The sequence below is a fragment of the Stegodyphus dumicola genome, chromosome 6 (genome assembly GCF_044657685.1).
Source record: "Stegodyphus dumicola isolate Sdum_Otavi_A_Nest chromosome 6, ASM4465768v1".
Classification (NCBI taxonomy): Eukaryota; Metazoa; Arthropoda; class Arachnida; order Araneae; family Eresidae; genus Stegodyphus; species Stegodyphus dumicola.
This window is the reverse complement of record NC_140773.1, coordinates 229,072,992-229,094,706: the sequence shown is the minus strand read 5'-3', so window position 1 is coordinate 229,094,706 and position 21,715 is coordinate 229,072,992. Positions and strand designations below refer to the sequence as shown.

The following is a 21,715-nucleotide window of genomic DNA, read 5'->3' as shown; positions in this document are numbered from 1 at the left end:
ACTATATGAGAAAGAAATACATTTAGATATAAATGGTATTAAACTGTAAAGTTGTGAATGGAAATTTCTGAGTAAAACCTGTAGATGATCTATTATGATCGAGGAATAAAACAAGTATTATAAAAAATGTAAGGAAATATTTGAATATGGAGTAAATGAAAACAATCCATATCGCTAAAATGAATAAAAAGGGATAAAATGTTGGAATTACGAGTGATGAGATAGAAATAAAAACATTATAATAAATAAGTTAAGCTAGAATTAAGAAATATAAACACAGAAGGGAAATCATGAACGTAAGAAAAGCAATTAACAGTTATAGACTTGAGTTTTTTTTTTTTAAATATTCGGTAATGTAAGGAAGATATTGTTAAACACGTGAAAGAAATTAGAAATTCTGTAGAAAATTTAGTAAAAGAACTAAGATCACGAAAAATAAACGTTTCTTTTTAAATACAATTTCATATCGCTAAGTTAAAGTGTGTATAGAATACTAGAATGGTTTAAAAAAAGTAAATGAATTTAAAATTCAGAATATATTGAACATTATAACGTTAAAAAAAGTGTGAAATTGCATCTAAAATTAAGTAATATAACAAATAAACAGCACGTGCGGGAACGTTTGTGAAATATAACGTATAAGTTAAAAATCAGGGTATTCTGAAATTTATGAAAGGTATGAAAAAAAAATAGTATGTGGAAATTAAATAAAATATTACAAATAAATCAGAAACGTTAAGTATTAAAAAAATATGACAGTAAATGAATATGTTATTATGAAACAGAAAACCTGAGAAATAAGTTAAAGTTTCATGAAAAACTAGAAAGGATAAAAGTATCAGAATAAAATTGAGTAATAAAAAAAAATTATCTTGTAGTTACATTTTCATAACATGAAGAACTATCATTAAAGGAAAGTCTTTTTTTTATATTTGTTTCTTTTACATTGTTTTCAGAGTCGCGCATTGAATCATTTTAAACCAGACTTAAAAAATATATTTCTAAAACATATAATTCACTTTTCCATTAATAGAGGGCAGCATTGCTATATCATCAAAATTAAGATGCAGAAAATATTTCCTGTTGCCAATTTAAAAAAAAAAACTAACTTTAAATGAAAAGCAGGAGGTCTACAACTCAATCAGCAATCTTAAAACACCTCAACTCCACTCGTGACCACGCCTCCTAGTGTTATGACGTTGCCTTTGGTCCCGCCCTCTGTGTGACGTCGTTGGCCACGCCCACACCGCACACCGCGTGTCGCAGAACCCGTATTTTTATACTACTTTTCTGCTTCTCTCCAAATTACTGGAAGGCATATGAGAGACGAATACAGTTATACAAAACATCAATTACAGTTATTTAATTAGAAAATGCATTACAGTTATACAGGGACCGGACTAAAATGTCGCCAAATGGTTACCAAGTTTGGCGACGTTTGGTAATTTGCCATCAAATTTGACGATAAAAGTTAGTCACCAAACCCGTTGCCAGTTTGGCGATATCTCGCCAACTTCGTGAAATAGGCATTTACTTAATATTAAGTAGACTTGCCCCTGTATTCTATATTTTCATGTTACATTATACACAAAAATACAATAATTTCACGTATAATTAATTGCACTGAAATTATCTATGTAGAAAATTCGTTTCAATATATTCGATGACTGTCTATTAACCTTAGTTACTTCACGAAAAACTAAAAATTATAAATTATAAAAAACTCTTGGGTTATTAACAAAGGTCATTCATTTTTAGCGTTTTTATGTTTCAGTAGCGAATTCGAGTTAATTAAAGCGGAACAAAAAAAGGAATAATCCACAGTTTTTTTTTTTTTTTTTTTTTTTTTCCCGGAATTTTCTGGAAAGCAAATTTTAACATTTTCACAGTGTTTAATATTCTGTTCCTTTTTGATCCTGTGCCGCGGTGAGATGAACGAAAGAAAGACCACATATAAGAAGTAATCAAAGCTAATGGATTTTTGCTTAACCTTTGTTCGGCAAAGGGAGCTCAAGCGAATGAAAAGTGCACTCCTGCTTCAACCCTCATTAATTTGTCCTCCCCAATCTTTCCCCAACGTCGTCGAAAATGAAACTGAAGAGTGGAGAGAGACGAAGTTTGGGGCTGAAACAGCGGCAAATGATTATTTTCATAATGACAAGAAAAAAAAGAGACTTCACAGAGGAAAACTAATTAACAACTTCAATGAGAGAAGGGGGTTGTTTTTTTAAGCATTTTTTGATTAAATTATTATTTCTGGGTATACAGATCTTCGAATGTCACAACGTCATTTTTTGAAAGCTCTTCATACTCAAAACGTAAGACCTTTGCTGATTTTAATTGCTTTTTTACTTAATCTTACTGATTTTATTTAATTGTGGTTACGGAGACTTCTTTACAGATCAGGGAAGACTCCATGAGACTGATCAATTTACTGTATGTTTCGACTATATGAAAGGCTTGAAATACGAGAAAATGTTCGAGGCTTCAGAACAAGCATTTGTTTTCTAATTCGCAGATTACAGGAACAAACATTCCAGGCAACTACAAAATTTTACCCACTAAAGCAATATTTGTGCTCCGTCACTGTAGTTCACCAAGTAGCCAATATATAATTCCTAGAATTAGCTGAAGAATTTCCAAGATAATTAAGTTCCTTTATCTCCAGCAGCTGAACAGGTTTACTACTATCAATTTTTATGGTATTATTTGTGTATAAAGTGTATTACGCACGAAGTTTCAGTTGGGAAACTGAATTTCTCAGCAGTTAGTTCTTGAAAACTTCTCGTCTATTAGAAACGTTTTAACCTGCGTTATCTCAATTAATTAATCCAATACAGTCTTCGCTCAATGCATTCAACGTTGGACAATATTTTCTCTCGCTCTCTCTTTTTTTGGGGGGGCCTAAAAGGTACGTTAGTTCTGAATGGCAATAGTCTCGAAACGGCATTTTGAGTCGAAACACTTCAATCCGTTGAATCGCTTTTCAGATTGTTGCCACCAAGTATTATTATATTTATCCCTCTATTATATTTAAAGAAATTAAATAAGGAAGAATCTGCACGAATATATGTATGTTTCTCGATTTCAGAAAAAAACAACGTTACTTAGAGCCATCAAATTCTTAATAACGTAGACCTGCACCTGAACATGGGTAACCGGAAGCCCGAAATGTGAATTTGGAATTTGTTTTACAATCTACTTCATATTTTGTAAATTTTTAACGAATTTTTCATTAACAAACGCGACGATTTCAAAGCGAGCAACGGCAACACTGTACGGAATAAAATATTTTTACCTCCAGCGCACGTGACTGTCAATCGGAAATTCTAAAGATATGCTGTTTTTAAATATTTTCTTTTTTTACTGTTGAAACGAATTTTATGTGACGTAATTACGAAATACGTGATATTTAATAAACAAAGTAAACACGCAAAATGTTAAGTTTTGTAAAGCGATCTTAGTAAGAAAACTTAACATTGATATGATGAACTGGGAAAAGACTGAAAACGTCAGGAAAATGTATGCCAACGCTTAACGCTGCATCAGGAATGCTAATGCTATGTTGCTTTTAAAGTTTTTGTAATTTTGTTGTAAAATTACAAATTATCATACGAATATACAGTTTTCTTAGTAAAATGGCTTTCAAAACCTCTTTTTGTGTGTTAAATTTATCAATTAAATGTCATATTCTTCGCCCTTACACCACATAAAATTCAGTTGAATAGCAAAATCACAAAATATTTAAAAAGAGACTATCTTTAAAATTTCTGATGAAGAGTCTCGCGCCCTAGAGAAACCAATGTTTTAATCCGTAAAATGTTTCCTACTGCACACTTTCAAACCGTTGCGTTTATTAAAAATTCATTAAAGTTTCACAAATATAAAATTCAAAATTCGGACTTTCGGGTGCACATGTTCGGATGGAGGACAACGTTATTCAAAATTTGATGGTCCTTGTCACCGTCGTTTTTTTTTTTTTTTTTTTTTCGCAAAGCGAGCAACATTCCGTCTTTTTCTGAAGACATCCTCCGAAAATAAGCCCTATCGTGATTTTCGGAACTATTTGTAAAATAAGACATCCCCCGAAAATAATCCCTAGTTAAAATAATGTGACAAAAAGGATTCTTTAAAACATGCTGTTGATTTATTAAGTACTCGTATAAGTAATAATATGCTTAGCTTTCCTAATACTCGTATTTCAGAGAAATGTTTGAAACAAAATATTCCGAGAAATTAATTGTTTACCTCTACAGTTCGTTTCAAATTAATTCTTGGAATTTATCTTAACCAGTTCACCGTTTGCCCCGAGAGAGATACTTTCACAGGAAAGGCATCGTCATCCGTTAGCGTCGGCAGATTCTCGTCGGGGTGAAATTTGGGCTGAACCGTAACCCCCGAGACACATACGACGCAGCAACCTTTCTCCAACCCCCACAGAATGAGTCGAAAATCAAAAGGGGTGATTGATGGGTAAAAATAAATAATATTCCGACAGGAATGACTGGTTACCTCTAGACACTTGACATTGCAATAAACAAGCCATTCAAGGATCATTTGCGGATGAAAATCAATGAATATATTGAAAACAGAATGGTGAGAAATCAACGAGGTAATTTTGTAAAATCAGGCTTACAAGAAGTTGTGAACTGGGTAAAAAATTCATGGGACAAAATAACTGATAGTGATGTTTCCAATGCACTACGAACAGGCTGCTTAGACAAGAAGTATTCATTTAACGATAGCTATATCGCAAGACATGAGAGATTCGGACCAATGATTCAACAGGAAATGGATTTGGAAGAAAATCAGAATATAATTCAGAATGTTATTTATGACGATATTCCAGAAGAAGATGACATGACTGTAATTGAATAAACTTAAATTTCTGTATTCTGTGTAAAATAAATATTAAATAAAAATATATAAATATACTTCTATTTTTGCCTTCTCCCGAAAATAAGCCCTAGCGCGTATTTTGGACCAAAAAAGAAAGTAAGACAGCGTCTTATTTTCGGAAAAAGACGGTATATACATTCATGCAGATTCTTCGTCATTTAATTTCTTTAAAAGTAATACTGGGTGATAATATTTCGTAGCAATAATTTGAAAGGTGAATCATTTTGAAGTTATACGCTACAAAATCTCGTTTTGAGAGTAATATCCCATTCGCTAACAGTTATAAGTACTGTAATAAGTAAATACTACTGTGGTAAAAAAGTTTATAGCACGGTGCATAAAAAGTAATTTGCAAGAAATCCTTGCAAAGTTTTATCGAAAGTTTTGCAATTTTTATATATATCTAGCAGCAATCAAAACTTCACTTCCTTTTCCTGCTTGCAAATAAATTCATTTTTAATTAATAAAAATTTTTTTGTTCTGGCAATTTACTAGAATGATAAAGCTAACTGAAGAAAGAATACACATAGAATTTGATTTTGCAATAAAATTTTCGCAACTAAACCGATTGAAATATTGCGAAACAAAGGACAGCGCTTTATCGAAAATAGGAATTTTATAAGTGATTTAATGTGTTTACAGAAAACAGGCGTATAGGTCGAGAAATAAACAGTGCTTTGGCAGAAAGTTCTCCACGAAGACATCCCTCCCCTTAGGCAGATAGCTCTAGAGTGCTTTGTCATTATTAAATAAAGCAAGTCAAACCAAACTTTCTGTATTCGTGAAATTTTGGTGAAAGGCCAATACAAGTTCCGTATTAGCACGATATGCACCATATGGCCTTTTCCTTTCTTTTTACAGTTAAAATTTCCTCTTTGTGATCACCATTTTCTATGTATTGATGCATTAATAGAAAATCAGGTACAGGTCTTGAAGAGGTTTCATGAAAAGCACTTTATTACACATTTCAAGGATGTAAAAAAAAGTGTTGTCCTAAGTGCATTGCAGTCGGAGGAGATAATTTTGAAGAGCATGCAACAATTATTGATCAACAAATTGAAATCGTGTTTTATAGAATAATTTCCAACGCTTTCCGATCACGTAATAATAACAATGTAATCAAACCAAGCTTTTAGTTTAAGTATATTATTTTGTATATTTTGTGTGTATTATTTTAATTATTTCATGTGTTATCCGCTAAGATAATTTTGCAGTGGCTCTTCCAGTTCATAGACCGAGAGACGTTTGCATTTCTGCACAAATACACTACAATCAAACATTTAAAGATATACCAGAAAAAAAGAGTAGAATTACCTACTACAAAGTGTGTGTGTGGTTTTTTTTTTTTTTTTTTTTTTTTTTTTTTTTTTTTTTTTTTAAATGGATCGCATAAACATATCATGCATTATCTTCTAGAGAAAAGACGAAGTTTTTCATTGCCAGATTTTCTCTGCATCTTACCTTCTCTAAGTGAACATATGTATGGGTAAGATAAATGAGTATCTTTATGACCAAACAGGATATATAACACATATCTGACAGAGAAAAGAAGAAAGATTACGTTCTTCGTATTCATGAAGGGTATTCTTCCCGATGCCATTCTTTCCCTCATTATGTTCGCCATCACCTGAACATAACACCTCCTTATCCCTGGATCAAATAAAAGGGTGCAAGTTGAGCCTGTCTTGTAATCATTAGGTCCCTTAGGTTTCCAAAATGATTACGATGAGCTTCTCTTTCGTCGAGATATCTCAAAGACACGATATATGAATCCCACCTACCTCCCACATGACAAGAACTTTGGCAGTAACTTGTTACCAAAGAATATTCCCAAACCGCTACGCAGAACATTTGTAAAAAAAAATAAACGTATTTTCTATTGTTTTAAAGTATTCGACTTGCAGAAAATACGGTATTTTCATAACTGGCGATCTGCCGAATTCTGTTACTTAGTTATTTAATTTTGTAACAGAGAGCGCCACCTCTTTCCCCGTCCATTTCATCACACAATTCTGTGTGCCGTCAATCAATGGGACAGACACTATTTTTCAAATTTGCATAATCAGATTTATTATTATTTAATAATAATATTTTTTTACGTTTTGCAAAACATTTATTTCTTTTGCTGAGTTTTATGGTAATAAGAAAACTTTCAGTGTACGAGTTAAAGGCTGAAATAATTTTTTACTGGATTAGCTGTTTACGTATTTCATGAATTCTCGATAATAATATAACTGAAAGTGAGTCTTTAAATATTATGAATGTAGATTATATCGAGAAATTCGCGCATATAGTGAACGAAACAGGTAAGAAGTAAACCAAAATACACCTGATTTTGTACTGCTATATTTAGGTATTTCAAGACGTATTTACAAACGTTTCTTTGAAGGTATCCTTTGAACACTCTTCCGGAAGCAGAGTGTTCAAAGAAGAGAGATAAATTAAACATTACTGTCGCTTAAGATAACAAGTTTTTTTCATTTGCTTCTTATTTCAACTCTTTGTAATGTAAACGTGAAATTTATTTGAGATTAAATTGATAACAAAAATTCGAAGACAGCATTTTAAAAGCTTTTCGCAAAATTTGACGGAAAAATTGCATGTGAAATAAGTAATAAGCATAAACAATTGCTTTTACAAACAAAATCTGGAAAAGAGGTGCCGCCATCTATGATAAAACTAGTTAAATAATTAACTAAATTCGGTAGATCGCCAGTTGGAACAGTACCGAAAGTACTTCCTTGAAATATTATTTTAAATACTTTAATATTTTGTTATAAGGTGACAGTTTTTGTAATAAAAATTAAGAAATTTTTAAGCAAATAAAAATTTCCTCTTATTTTTTTAAATACCACGCATCAATTATATGTAGAACCCAGGTTTTAGCCATTTCGAACGACACGCCCTGCACTCAAATTTAATTTATTTTAAGCTCATGTTTTTGTTTGTACTACGTCTAAAGGACTATTATGAAGTTTCTCTACTTCAATGAACTCATTCTTAAAAGGATTTATTGTATTTTTGATTGCACAAAATGATATATTAATTATACTTCAAGTACTGCTTATAGACTTTCGCACCAATCACAATGCTTTATTAAGTCACGTGATACGGCTCAGTAATCTTACTTTATCGTTGCTCATCCCAGTCTGATTAGAACTCTCAGCTACTCTACACGTCAAAACTGCTACTCACCATCCAGCACCTACTCTAGTTTTAAATACGACCTGATTATGCACATTTAATTGCTTATGACTTGAACTCATGTATGTCATTTACGATCTGTAACTTTCTTAAGACTTACCACCTTTGACCAGAATTTCGCCTGCAGGCGCAGTGCTCTACGCACCACTGATTTATTAAACAACCGCGAACTGCCATTGGTACTATTTGAAAGAATGGTAAAAACTCTTTAGAAGTTGACACCATAATTGAGGTGACGAATTCCTAGATTCCTAGCCATTTTGAGGGGTGAAAAGTAGTGTAAGAGCACACCGAAATGTGAAAAGATTTAGGCTTAGTTTTAAAATTAGATATTAATCTGTATTTATTTTTATTAACCTAATCTAAAAATAAAATGCATATTTCTATGGAGTTATTAAATTTATAGATATGATTGTGTAAGGCAGATAGATTGGGCTGTGGAAAGTATTTAGCCTATAAAAAAAATTAAAGGAAGGGAAGGCGCCCTTTATTTATTTATTTATAATAATGAAGCATCTGTATGAATGTATGCATGTTACGTGCACTGTAAAAAACACACGATACCTAGATCAAATTTTGAATAACTTAGCCCTCCACCCTCCATAGGCAAGCCCGAATTTTAAACTTCGGATTTGTATTATTATCTATTTCATATTTTGTAAAACTTTAACGAATTTTTTGTTAACATATTCAACGATTGCAAAGAGAGCAGTGTAACACTGTACGGAATAAAGCATTTTTATCTCCAGCGCGCAGTCTGTCTAGCGGAAATTCTAAAGATATACTGTTTTTAAATATTTCGTGATTTTGCTGTTGAATTGAATTTTATGTGGTGTATGTGCAGAGAACATGATATTTAATAAATAAAGCAAAAGCACAAAACGTAAATAATGCCATCTTAGTAAGAAAAGTGAACATTGAAATGATGAATTGAGAAAAGACTAGAGGGGACAGAAAATTGTGTGCCAAAACTTAACGCCGCATTGGGAATTCTAAACGTATGCTGCTTTTAAAGTTTTTCTAATTTTGCTGTTGAACTGTATGTGGCATAAGTGCGAAGAAAATTGCGCTTAATAATAATGCTAAAATGAAATGTATTAGTAGGAGTGAGCGAAACAGCAACCTGGTAGACTGCGAGCTCAGCGAGAGTGTGAAAAACCTTAACTAACCCTTCTGGATTGAACGTTAAAATCTGAAACCTTTCAAACTTTTTTTTGTGTGGAGGGGGGGGGGGTAATCTTTTGTATTTTTAGTCCAAAGATACAATTTGCACTGAAGGACGTTTTTGGATTTTTGCGTTGGTTCACTACGATTTCCGACTCACTTTTCAAATTGTTGCCACCGAATATTATTGCCCCATATTATATTTAAAGAAATTAAATAATGAAGAATCTGCATAAATGTACGCATGTTTCTCGCATCGTGATAAAGCAACGATACCTAGAGCCATCTAATTTTGAATAACGTAAGTTTCCACCCGAATATGGGGATCTGGAAGCCCAAATTTGGAATTTGTTTTATGATCGATTTCATATTTTGTAACACTTTAATCAAATTTTGATTAACAAACTCAACGATTTCAAAGCAAGCCTTGGAAACACTGTATGAAAAAAAATTAATCTCCAGCGCGCGAGATTGTGTATCAAAAATTCTAAAGCTTTGCTCATTTTAAAATTATTTTGCGATATTGCTGTTGAATTGAATTTTATGGTTTAAGTGCAAAGAACATAATATTTAATAAATAAAGGTAACACACAAAACTTTAGAGAAACGCCCTTTCGGGCACAATGTAAAATCTGAAAGCTTTCATTTTTTTTTTTTTTTTTTTTTTTTTTTTTTTTTTTTTTAAAGTCCAAAGGGATTTGAATGCCGAAGGACTATTAGTTTCGTTTTGGCATTTTGCGTCGGATTCATAAATGTCGGTTCACTTTTCAAACTGTTGCCACAAAATGTTAGAGTCCTGCATTATATTTGAAGAAATTAAATAATGAAAAATCTGCATAAATGTATGTATATTTCTCGTATTGTGATAAAACAACGGTACATAGAATCATCGAATTTTGAATAATAATTCGTAATCCTCCAACGAATATGAGCATGTGGAAGACCAAATTTGAAATTTGAAATTTGTTTTATGACCGACTTCCTATTTTTTAACACTTTGACGAGTTTTTTATCCAAAAGGGTTTTCTTCCTGAGAAACTATTGTTTTCGTTTTGCGATTTTGCGTCGAATCACTCTGAATGTCCGTTCCACTTTTCAAACTCTTACCACCCAGTATTATCGCCCTGTATTATATTTTAAGAAATTAAATAACGAAGGATCTGCATAAATGTATGTGTGTTTCTCGCATTGTGATATTTGAAGGACGTAATCCTACTGCGAATATGGGTATCTGGAAGCCCAAACTTAAAAATTTAGAATTTGTTTTATGATCGATTTCATATTTAGTAAAAATTTAAGGAACTTTTGATTAGCAAACTCAAGGATTTCAAAGCGAGCAATGGCAACGTTGTGCAGAAAAAACATTTTTATCTCCAGCGCGTGAGTCTCTGTATTGGAAATTCTAAAGATATGCTCGTTTTAAAACTATTTTGCGATATTGCTGTTGCACTGGATCTTATGGTTTAAGTGCGAGAAACATGATATTTAATAAAGAAAGGTAACACACAAAATATTAAAAAACGCCCCTTTGGACGTAATTTAAAATCTGAAACATTTCAGATTTTTTTTTTTTTTTTTTATTTATTTATTTATTTATCCTGCTTACTTGCGTGAGTCATTGTCTAGTCATAAACTTCATATTCGTTTTATCAAAAAAGAAACTAAACAAATGTTGTGATATTACATCAATGCTGCTTCCTGGCAAAGTTCTTTTGTATTACAGTGTGCAGCATAACTGCCCAGTTACTTTTTATTAACGATTAGCTAAGCATCGCTTTATTTTTTGCTCACGACTTTTAGTCCAAAAGAGACGTTAGTCCCGAATGGTATATTAATCTCGAAACGGCATTTTGCATCGAAACACTTAAATGTGCTGTATCACTTTTCAAACTGTTGCCACCAGATAGTAAAAATGTTAAATAATGAACAATCTGCCTGAATTTATGCATGTTCCCGCTGACAGAGGGAATTTGGAGGTCGAGCTCTACGGTATATACCAGTTAAGGGTCAAAGAACGGACCGATTTCATATTAAAAAAATCTAAAGTTTTAATTTGTTATACAGGAAAAGGCCGGATGTGAAGATAATTCATGTTATTTCGACCATACATCTTCCCGTCGATTTTTTACGTGATTCTTACGAGTAAAATTAGTTTAACTCTTAGCACTACGTTTTAGTTTGACTTAATGAAACCATTCTTATGCTACATGACAAAATTTTTTTTTACGTTTTGTAACAGGAATTTTTTCGAGGGGGGGGGGGAAGTTCCGATTGACGAAAGGAGGAGTGAGTCTACGTATTATGACCCCAACGGCCGTTTAGAACAGACAGGCGTTCCATCAATTTTTTTCATGATCCTTATATGTGAAATTAATTTAAATTTTATCACTACATTTTGATTTACCTTGATGAAAGTATTCTTTAGATATGTGAAAAAAATCGGAATAAAATACATTGCTCCTACAGTAATTCCAGTTTTAAACTACGGAGAGAGGAGTGGTATTACAAAAGGCTAATCCTGAGGCAAGAGATCATTACGGAGCATGCGCAAGCAACCTCAGAAGCTGTCTCGTGACAACGCGCTCAAGCACAGCTGCCAGTGTCACAATCTTATGGTCTCCTTCGCTTTGTATGTCATATTCTTTGGAACAATACATTTTCAAAGGACATAAAAATAGTTATAAAACACGGATTTATTCTGCACGTTTTCATTTTTATAAGCATGAAACATTTAACCTGTCATTCTCCGAGTGGAATATTGTATACTTTCAAAACGATTAATGACAAAATTAAGAAATAATCTATTTTGCTGGCTTTGTGCTATTTTTGAGATAAAATATTTTAACTAATTATTTATTAAGACATCTATCAGATTGATGAAATATATAATTTATGATGGTAGGATTACTTTGACGTTCTCCCTTTTTATCGGATTTTCATAAATTTATATAATCATATTAACCGTTATTTTACTCCGTAATCCTCAAATCACATCGTTATTCTTAGTATTCAAAATACAATAACACCCATCAGCGGCCGAGTGGTAAAATCGCTGCACACTGGTAGTTCCGACCTGGGCTGTATTCTAGGTGAGCGAGTTGGCTGCGTGGGCGTTTTCGTGGTTTTCCCCATAGATATACAGTAGAACTCGAATTATCCGAATCAACTGCCACCGTACCCCATTCGGATAATTGCGTTTTCTCCGAAGAAAGGGTCTACGTACACTTTTATTAATTACTGCATGTACTGTATGCTGAAAATGAAAGAAAAAAAAACTATTTTGAAAGAAAATAACGTTTTAATGAATTAAAATGAAAAGGCAACACTTCTACGTACATGTTATATAGCGTACTGTACAGTGCTTGCAAATGCTGAAAAGTCATTGCTTACTGCAGATTTCGGTCAAATTAAGCTGTTTCATTTTCTTCCTCCATTTTCGGGCAGCGAAGTCGCGAGCTGTGTGTGGTTACACTCGGGCTGACGCTCCATCCACTTCAGCGCAGTTTCGAGGCCGCAAACGCTTCGCTAGCTGATGGTTCCGTGTCTGCATCAACTGCGATATTAAGGTCATCTTCTTCCTCCACACTTTTTTCTTTCACACTTCTAATAAGTTCATCATTTAGAATCTGAAGCCCAAGGTCTGAAGAATCGCATACCATCCATTCTGCTGTATCCACAACACTAACTTCTGAATATCCAGGCATTTTCAAAAGAATGTTTTCTTAATTCCTCGAGTGACACGTCATCCTCATCTTCTCCTGTCTCTTCCCTTTCCTTTTCTTGAGCTTCTTCTTCCTTTTTTTTCCTTTTGCCTTCTTCAGTTGATTCTGGAAAATTCTGAAACTCTGAAAGTGATTCCGATAGTCGGAGTTCGGATAATGCTCAAAAGCTCTGCTGTATATATATATATATATTTTAAATCGAATAGCGGCACTTGTCTTTTTCACCATTGGCCGCTCCTAAGGAAGTAGGGTGGCGATTTTATCGTGGAAGCACCTAAATAGCGACCATCGTTACCTCCTATGAAGGGACACACAGTTTACATCCACGCCTTCTCCGTGATTCGGTATCGTAGTCGGTCCCCTAACCACTATACTGTCAGGGCGGCGGTTTTACCCATATTTTACGTGAATTCGAGCCAGTTTACCTTTCCAATTCCGAGTTATTTACCTTTCCAAGTATTTTAGTACGGTTTCTGTTTTAACTTCTGTATTTAGTCTGATGAACGCACGAAATCGAAGATTTTGCCCGGGCCGGGCAGCAGACTGATGAGTCTATAACCCTCCGGCTTTGTTGCATCTTTACCTGGCTTCCATAATAATATTACCTTGGCCTTTTTCCATTTGTTCGGAAAATAGTTATGCTCAAGGCAAGCGTTTAATATGCTGACATACGTGGTAACTGTATTTAGAGGCATGTTTTTAATGGCAACGTTGGTTATCTCGTCAAAACCGGGAGCCCTTTCTGTTCTTCATACGTTTGATAATTTTGTTAATCAAAAATTCGTTAAAGTTTTACAAAATATAAAATCGACAATAAAACAAATTCCAAATATCAAATTTGGGTTTGCAGATGCCCATATTCGGGTGGAAACGTTCAGTATTCAAAATTTGATTGACTCTAGGTACCGCTGAATCACAGTGCGAGAAACATACATACATTTAGGCAGATTCTTCATTATTTAATTTCTTTAAATATAATATAGGGCGATAATATTTGTTAGCAACAATTTGAAAAGTGAAACAACACTTTTAGTAAGTCGACGCAAAATGCCAAAACAAATTTAATAGTTTTTCTGTGTAAATGCCCCTTTGGACTAAAAAAAGTCCATATTACAGAATCGAAATGAAATAAAACTAAGCAAGCTGTATTTACAATGTTTATAGAGATTCGGTCCAGTGCATGATACAGCAATTTATTCAGTAGAAATGTACTTCTTATTCAGTAGAAATGTATCTAATCGTTGCCACATGTTCTATTCAGATACTATAATAAATCTAAAACGACGTATAAAAGAAATTAAGCAAACAAAACAAAAAAAGAAACAGTTTTTAACAGACGATTTAGTATTTCTCATTCAATTAATTCAGTTCTCACTTCGCGACAAGGCAAAACTACATAAAACCTCAAAATATTTATATTAAAAATTACGAAGCAAATCTGGAACACTTATTTCCTCGAATAAATTCCAGACTGGATTAAGCATGATTTAATTTGCAATAATAAAAGAAGGCGTTATCTTTGTTGTTCCGAAGCTTAGTTTCTCTAGAATGGCAACAAATCCGCTATTTTGCCAAGTTTGAAATGTAAACAAACATGTCCGCTATTGCAAAATTCATTTAGCTGCACTTAAACAACTTTTAAATTGTTAATAACTCCACAAATATTGCATGCAGCGTTTCTAAAGGCATAAAAACCTTAACCGGAAGATAAGATAAACATAATTCAGTCATTTTTAAAGCAAAAAATGCACAATTTACAAACATATAAGAGTACCCGGGGGAACGGCTTCGAGGATCTCCCACCGCTCTTCTCCTTCCATCAACCTCTCGAGAGGACTTTCGGCTCGCTGGATATTTAGAGTACCCCCATGGCATACACACACTATACATTTAATAACATCCATGATTTCTACGGGATTCGAAGCCGAGCTCTTCGGTATGGCAATCAGCGTAGCTAACCGCTATCGCGAATGGGCGGCACAGAGTTTCTAGTGCTGATAGATAGATTTCAGACACTGTTGCCAAAACCACAGTAGCAACATGCAGATAAGTATTGTTCTGGGAAGAAACCACTGTTTCTTGACCACATCCACTAATTTTTTTCCTCATAATTTACGGAAATGGTTAAATGTTGTCATGTTGTCGTAACTACTTGCCGAACGTTCTTTATCGATTACTTCCTTGTTACCGCTTTGAAGTTAATCCTTCACTGAAATGCTGAAGCACAGATAAAGCAGTGTTGATGCCTAAAGTGCTTTCACCATATGTGTATTGTGACATTTAGAGTGTTTTGGTATGGCTCTTTCTCAAGTTTAAAAAAACTGCCATATCTGTGGTGTGCAATTATAGTCTTCCTCATACGCTACTCTTGGTCCTTCCACTTGATGTAACCAAATACTGGGCTGGCCCTATCGTCCTTGCTTTAGTGCCGTGGATGCTGTGAGCCCCCAACTTGAGCATTGGGAATTTAGTCCACTGAGCGACTGAATTTAGCACAGATCGAGGGGGGCCTCCTGGTGGTAGAGGCGATTCTAAGTACCATGTATGGTGGCTGTTGGCTACCTGGAGCAGGGAGTCTCTTCCTACTAGGATAATGTAACCAAATACTTGGACTTGGCTGTCCAAGTGCAAGTTCAAATTCGTCCATACGCAACCTTCACAAAACTCAATTTAGAGATGCCACCTCTGTTATCAGGAAAGTAAAATACAAGCTGTCGTAGAATTTTTCAGTAAATCTTGGCGGTATTACTTTAAATCACGGAACATCCATAAGGGTTTCCGAGACTTGATTTACTACCGTACCCGATATTAAATTCTCACACGGAACCCTTGCATCAATTCCATGACAAAACTTTATTGGGAAGCGCTGTGTCAAGGATATTAGAGAAAGCTTCTGTATAAGCATTAAATTCAATTGTACATCATTAGCAAATAGGTAGGATGGAACTAGCGATATGTTTGATGTTTGTGTTCATAGCATCTAGTTTTATCTATTTTTACTGAATACTTCGAAACCTTGAGGATTTTTTTTTTAAAGGTCTGCATTTTTCGAAGATTTGTTTTCGTTGCATGGCTCCAAACTGTTGACGCATAAAGTAGCACATTAGTTATAAATTAGTGCAGAACAACAATTATTGAAACTAAAGCTACCAAAAATTATCCAGATTGCTCGTTCGAATTTCTTAATCAAAGATAAAGAACAAAAGCGAACTTCAAATGGTTGCTAGTGATTTACTTAGCTTTTCGCCTTCAGTTTAAAAATTAAATTTAATAATATGAAATTTTATTACTTTATTTAGTAAAACATAATAACTTTAACTAATTTTATTTGAATAGAAATAGCTTATGAAATTTGGTTTCATACAAATATGAATGATACATTTCTTATTTTAATAGGAATAAAATAAAAATAAGTTTTAGATACTTTTTTTTAAGATTTATTTAAATGCAGAATAAATTCAGGATTGTATTTTAATTGGAAGAGAAATGCATTGTGTACTCTGCCAAATAAAAAATAATTTTAAAACATAATTTTATTGGAATCAGAGAGTTTTATATTTTATTTCCTCGAAACGAAAAATATATGTCTTCCTTTTTAACTGTAAGATCTTTACTGCAATAAAATTAGATGAACTTAAAAAACAAATAAATAAAATAAAATGAAACATACATTGCAGTGAAAGTCACGTGCTTGGTTCCCCTTTGTTCTCTTTCATAATTTAATTGAATTCTACTAAGTATGTAATTTTATTTCACAGTGTATAAAAATACCTTGTGTTTTGATGCAATATAACTTTGATCAAAAGCCAAATTAAAGTTTTTGTTTTATTTTCAATTTAATTTTTGAGTTGAGTTGAATGAAAAAAAGAGTGGAATTTAAAATTTATGTTAACTTTTTTAAATACGTCGAATTTTCGGTTATTAGATATTTCCCTACTCTTTTCACTTTCAGCTAATCGAAGATTGACCATAGGTAAGAAGAATTAATATGGTTCAACTGAAATAAAATTAAGCATGAGTACATTTCCTCATTTTGAGCAAACCAACCTCTTTCGAAGGGCCTTTTTTTCAAAGTGTTTGTTATATTTCTGAAATTATGAGATTTTTTACTGGATTACTCTCACACTTAAATATAATAACTACAAAAGAGATTTAAAAAATATATTATTTTGTGAAAATTACACATAAAGAACTGAAAATCGATGTAAATTAACAAAAACATCAACCATAACAGAAAAGAAAATAATGATGATAAAAATATATTTTTAACTTTCTTTTATATATACTAACCATAAGCACCCAGTGAAGTAGAATAATTAGAAAATATTGATTCAGTAGTAATATATGGTCAACTATATAAGTCAATACTAAAAGATTTAAAAAATACATACAGTATTGAAGAAAAAATGATATAATTTATATTCTATAAAATTAATTAATTTTAAAAATACATGTATTATTGAAGGAAAAATTATATAATTCATATTCTATAAGTTTAATTTTTTAACTCCTATTCTACATCATGCATAATAATGTACAAACTCTGAATGCAAAATTTCTACTGATTCTAAAAGTAACTTTTAGAGTTATCATCGTTTTTGTAAACATAAATCATTAAAAACATCAAAAATCAAAAATTGCATTTAAAGTTTTCAGGTTAACGTTGCATGGCATACATATACAACTATTCACGTTGCCAAAGGAAAATCAGAAAGTACTTTGTCTACTTTCGTACTTGGTGCGTACGAAAGTATACGTCGGTACTTTTTTAACAAAGTACTAAAAATACTTTGTTAAATTCTCCAGATATATTTCAAATGCTTACAATTTTTTAATTAAAAAATAACATAAAAAAGCGTGAAAACTGCAGCTTTAATTTGCCCTTTAAACTCAGACTTCCGGTATGGCAGACAGTAACTTCCGGTTTGTCATCTGTCAGAAAAATTAGTATATCTTCACTTCTGATCATCATATCAAGAAACGAAAAGTTGTTTTTGATAGTTAAGAATGTGATCTTTAAACTGTTTAGCCGCAATTGGCCTTTTGAACGAGATCGGTTACCTTAAGTACACTACTTTACAATGCATATTAATATCACTGATGTTGGTTGAAATCTAAGTAACAATACCTTTTTTCATTTGAGAAATTCCTTCCCACCGAATACAATAATCACTTCCGTAATTATCGTATATAATCCTTTACCGGAAAAATAACAAAATCGGTCAGATTTATCTCCAATCGCATTATAATTTCATCAAAATGTATTTTTGATGTATGCATAATGATGCATGATTCTCAAAAAATTTCTGAAATTCCCTTCATAGTTCTCTGTGTACTCGGGGGAGGGGAAGAATATTGCAGAAAAACTATAGAGAGATTTGGAGACGAATATAAGAGTTTTATTTTTTTAATGTATCAGGAAATCCTTATTTAACAACTAAAATTTGTATTTAAAATTGCTATAATATGTTGACTTTTCATACATTGATAATGTTTGCCAATATAGATAAATACCAATATATTGTAAATCTCTTTAAAAAATGTCCCGAAAATAGCCAAGTAACTTTTACCTTTTCATCTGTAAAAAATCGCCAAATTGCGCCAAGGTAGTCGCATGAATACGCAAGTACCCATAATTCTTTCTGTAATACATTAAAGAAAGAAGTAGCGTTAACAGAAATGTATTTCAATAACTAGAGTAATGTTGTAAATGATCACAATAACTTTTCAATACCATATTTATTTTAGATTACATAACTCATAGGGCCCACCAGCGGCCGAGCGGTAAAGACGCTGAACACTGGTAGTTCGGTCCGAGGTTCAAATCCCGCGAACGGTCCATGGCTGCATGGGCGTTTTCGTGGTTTTCCCCATGTGTAACGTGTATACGAACCAGTTTCCCTTAGAAAGTCCTCCACGAAGGCATCCCTCCCTTTAGGCAGATAGCCCTCGTGTGCTTTGCCATAATTGAATAACCCAACCCCTACATAAATCATATGTATTAAAAAATAAAATAAATACTTAAATTATGACGACGTACATTTATCACTTTTAAATTGCTCAGCAATGCAGTATTGATTTTAACATTTTAAATATGCTTTGCCATTAATGGTAACATCGTTGTGAACTCCTGTTCACGAAACCACGAGATTGATCAGTTAAGGACCTCAAGCATCGTTGTGGATTGTCAATACTGTCCAGTTCATACGGTATATAAATGACCTGATACAGTGACAGGTACAGCATTTGAAAAATGGAAAAGCTGAGTTTAATCATATATTTCTGTCAGAAAGAAGAATCATGACATTATATTCGATGACTTAAGCAGGTTTCAGAACCCCATGTTCTGCTGAGTAATAAAGCTCAACACTGACAAAACATTGAGTATAAATGTATTAACTAATACCCCGAATGTTCGGGTAGTGGCCATAACATATCAGTCTTACTGAGCTACAACTAGGAATTGGATTCCTTGCCATAAGATAGGAAGTGCGCTGTAAAGGAGAAGATAAGAAAGAAGTGCACTGTTCACTCGCAGATTCGGAACTCCACTAGGGACCTCTTTGTTGCCATATCGTCTGCTCTTTTCTGTGCCCTTCCCGCAAGGTGTGGATATCTTGTATTCGGTGAGATCCTCTGGATAAGATATCAGACTTCGCACCTAATCACGAAATGGACATTGCACAAATGAGAAATATTTTTTAACGAACTTACAATTTGAAAACCTAAGATTACAATCTAAAAAGAATTTTTGTTATTAAAAATATAATAATAATACTTCATGTTGCCAGTTTATAAAATTAAATCAGAGTAATTTAAACAAAACAAGAACTAAAAAATATCTTGTGAATAACCACAAGAAAATGTGGCCTGTTAAATTATACACATTTTCTTCTGCAATTAAACATATTTTATCGAATTGTTCTAAATTAATTAACCGATCGTTCGAGGAAAGATGAAAATGAAATAAAAAATTTCAAATTTTAAAATCAAATATTCCGGTCAATTTGTGTTGTACCGTAGGGAAACTTCCCCCCCCCCAGTCTAAAACTTTCCCAAATATAAGTATAGGAAACGGGAGAACACATTAAAAGTTAGATTTCTTTATCTGTATTTCTATTATATATATGTAATTAATATATTCAGAAGCAGGAATGTGGATGGCGTAGAAGTGTTGATCCATAATGACAAGAAAATTGGAGAAAGCAGATTAAATCTTCAGTTTTATTTTCAGCTACACACAAGTCGGCACATTAAATGTGCGTATTCCAATAGATTTCACCTTTTAGATAACTTTGTAGCAAGAAAGCAGCAACAGACAGACAGCAATGTAGCTAGGCCAAAGCGTGGAAAGCAAGTGCGTAATGTTCAGGATGAAATCTGAAGTCAAACTGAGTTAGTTTTGGCTCTCAAAGCATTTTGATTGGACAGTTAATATTGCTCTAAAATTACTATTGGCTGGTTGAGTTCCATTTACATCATCATAATTACGTAAGAATCATATGACATAGATGTCTCGAAATGACGCAGTGCAGAGAGAGGTTACTATTTTTAGAATAGAGAAGGGAAATTTACGTTGCTAATTTAATCTTTTATATATTCTTTATTTTTCTCATATATATATATATATATCACAGGTAGCAGCTTAACATTCAACTTTACATTGTATTAGCGCCCTCTATTTATACAGTTAGCAGTAACAAACTACTCACCTACTCACATAGGTTTTTACAATAGCTCTTACAGGTAGCACTCATCTTCACATTGTAATAGCGCCCTTTATTTATACAGTTAGCAGTAACAAACTACTCAAACTCAGTTTAGCAAACGCTAATCCACTCTCAGGAATTCAAATGTGTAGTTCTAGATAAGTTAAATTAAAACTTGTTATTTACTAGCCTTTTTAGTATTAGTTTTGTATTTTGTTTATTTTAGGTTTACATACATAATTCGTGTTGGTTAAGTTTTTAATATGCAAGAGTTTCTAAATTACTTTGGTTTTCTGAAAATTTGGTTTTCTACTCTTAACCTTTACTTACTTACTTACTTACTCTAAAAATTTGGTTTTCTTTCTACTTTCTTAATTATATTGACATTAAATTAATATTTTAATTCCTACTCATTTTACTTGCTAAATTTATCAAAATCCCGGAAGCACTTCCGCAGAGAACCCGATAAATGTAAACATCGCCAACTTTGGCGATAACAGTTTTAACTTGGTAACCCTTCGGATTTATTGCATTCGCTTGTTCGAAGTTTGCAACCATTCCTCTTGCGTTTATTTTGTTGAATTAGACTGTGGTTGTTCGCATTTGCAGATTTATATTATTCTTCTCTTATTTATTATTTTTTTTTCTGAATTTTTTAACAACGAATAGATAGAAATATTTTCGTAGATAGATGCCGGTTCTTGGTTCGGGATGAAAGGAGGGGTGAATGCTAATTTGTAACACGGCTGTTCACGTTGTGTTCTTAATTATTAACAGCTCTAACCATGAGGTTTCCAAAGTCTAAAATAATTTGTTTTCATAGACCACAAAAATGTGCATTTTAAATAATTAAGTAATGCTTTTATTTTTATTATTGGTTATTGTCATCTAAAATTATGAGAATAAAGCAATTTTTATGGCGTAAAATTTTAACAAGATAATATATTGTTAATACTTTTCTAACAATAACCTTTCAGAGGATGGCAGGTGTGGCATAAATAGATGATTAAATTGAAA

The 21,715-nt window shown here is 32.8% G+C and overlaps 1 protein-coding gene across 4 annotated transcripts in view; it reads right to left on the bottom strand.

Annotated features, from left to right (window-relative positions):
• Nucleotides 1-19,234: 19,234 nt before the first annotated feature.
• LOC118182455 (DBH-like monooxygenase protein 1) overlaps nucleotides 19,235-21,715 on the bottom strand; it is a 61,776-nt gene continuing 59,295 nt past the window's right edge. For all 4 annotated transcript variants that reach the window (XM_085819626.1, XM_085819624.1, XM_085819625.1 and 1 more), the window contains one exon: nucleotides 19,235-19,650. In XM_085819626.1, the coding sequence (XP_085675752.1) occupies nucleotides 19,432-19,650 (219 nt within the window). In that variant the 3' untranslated portion in view covers nucleotides 19,235-19,431. The remainder of the gene's footprint in view (nucleotides 19,651-21,715) is intronic.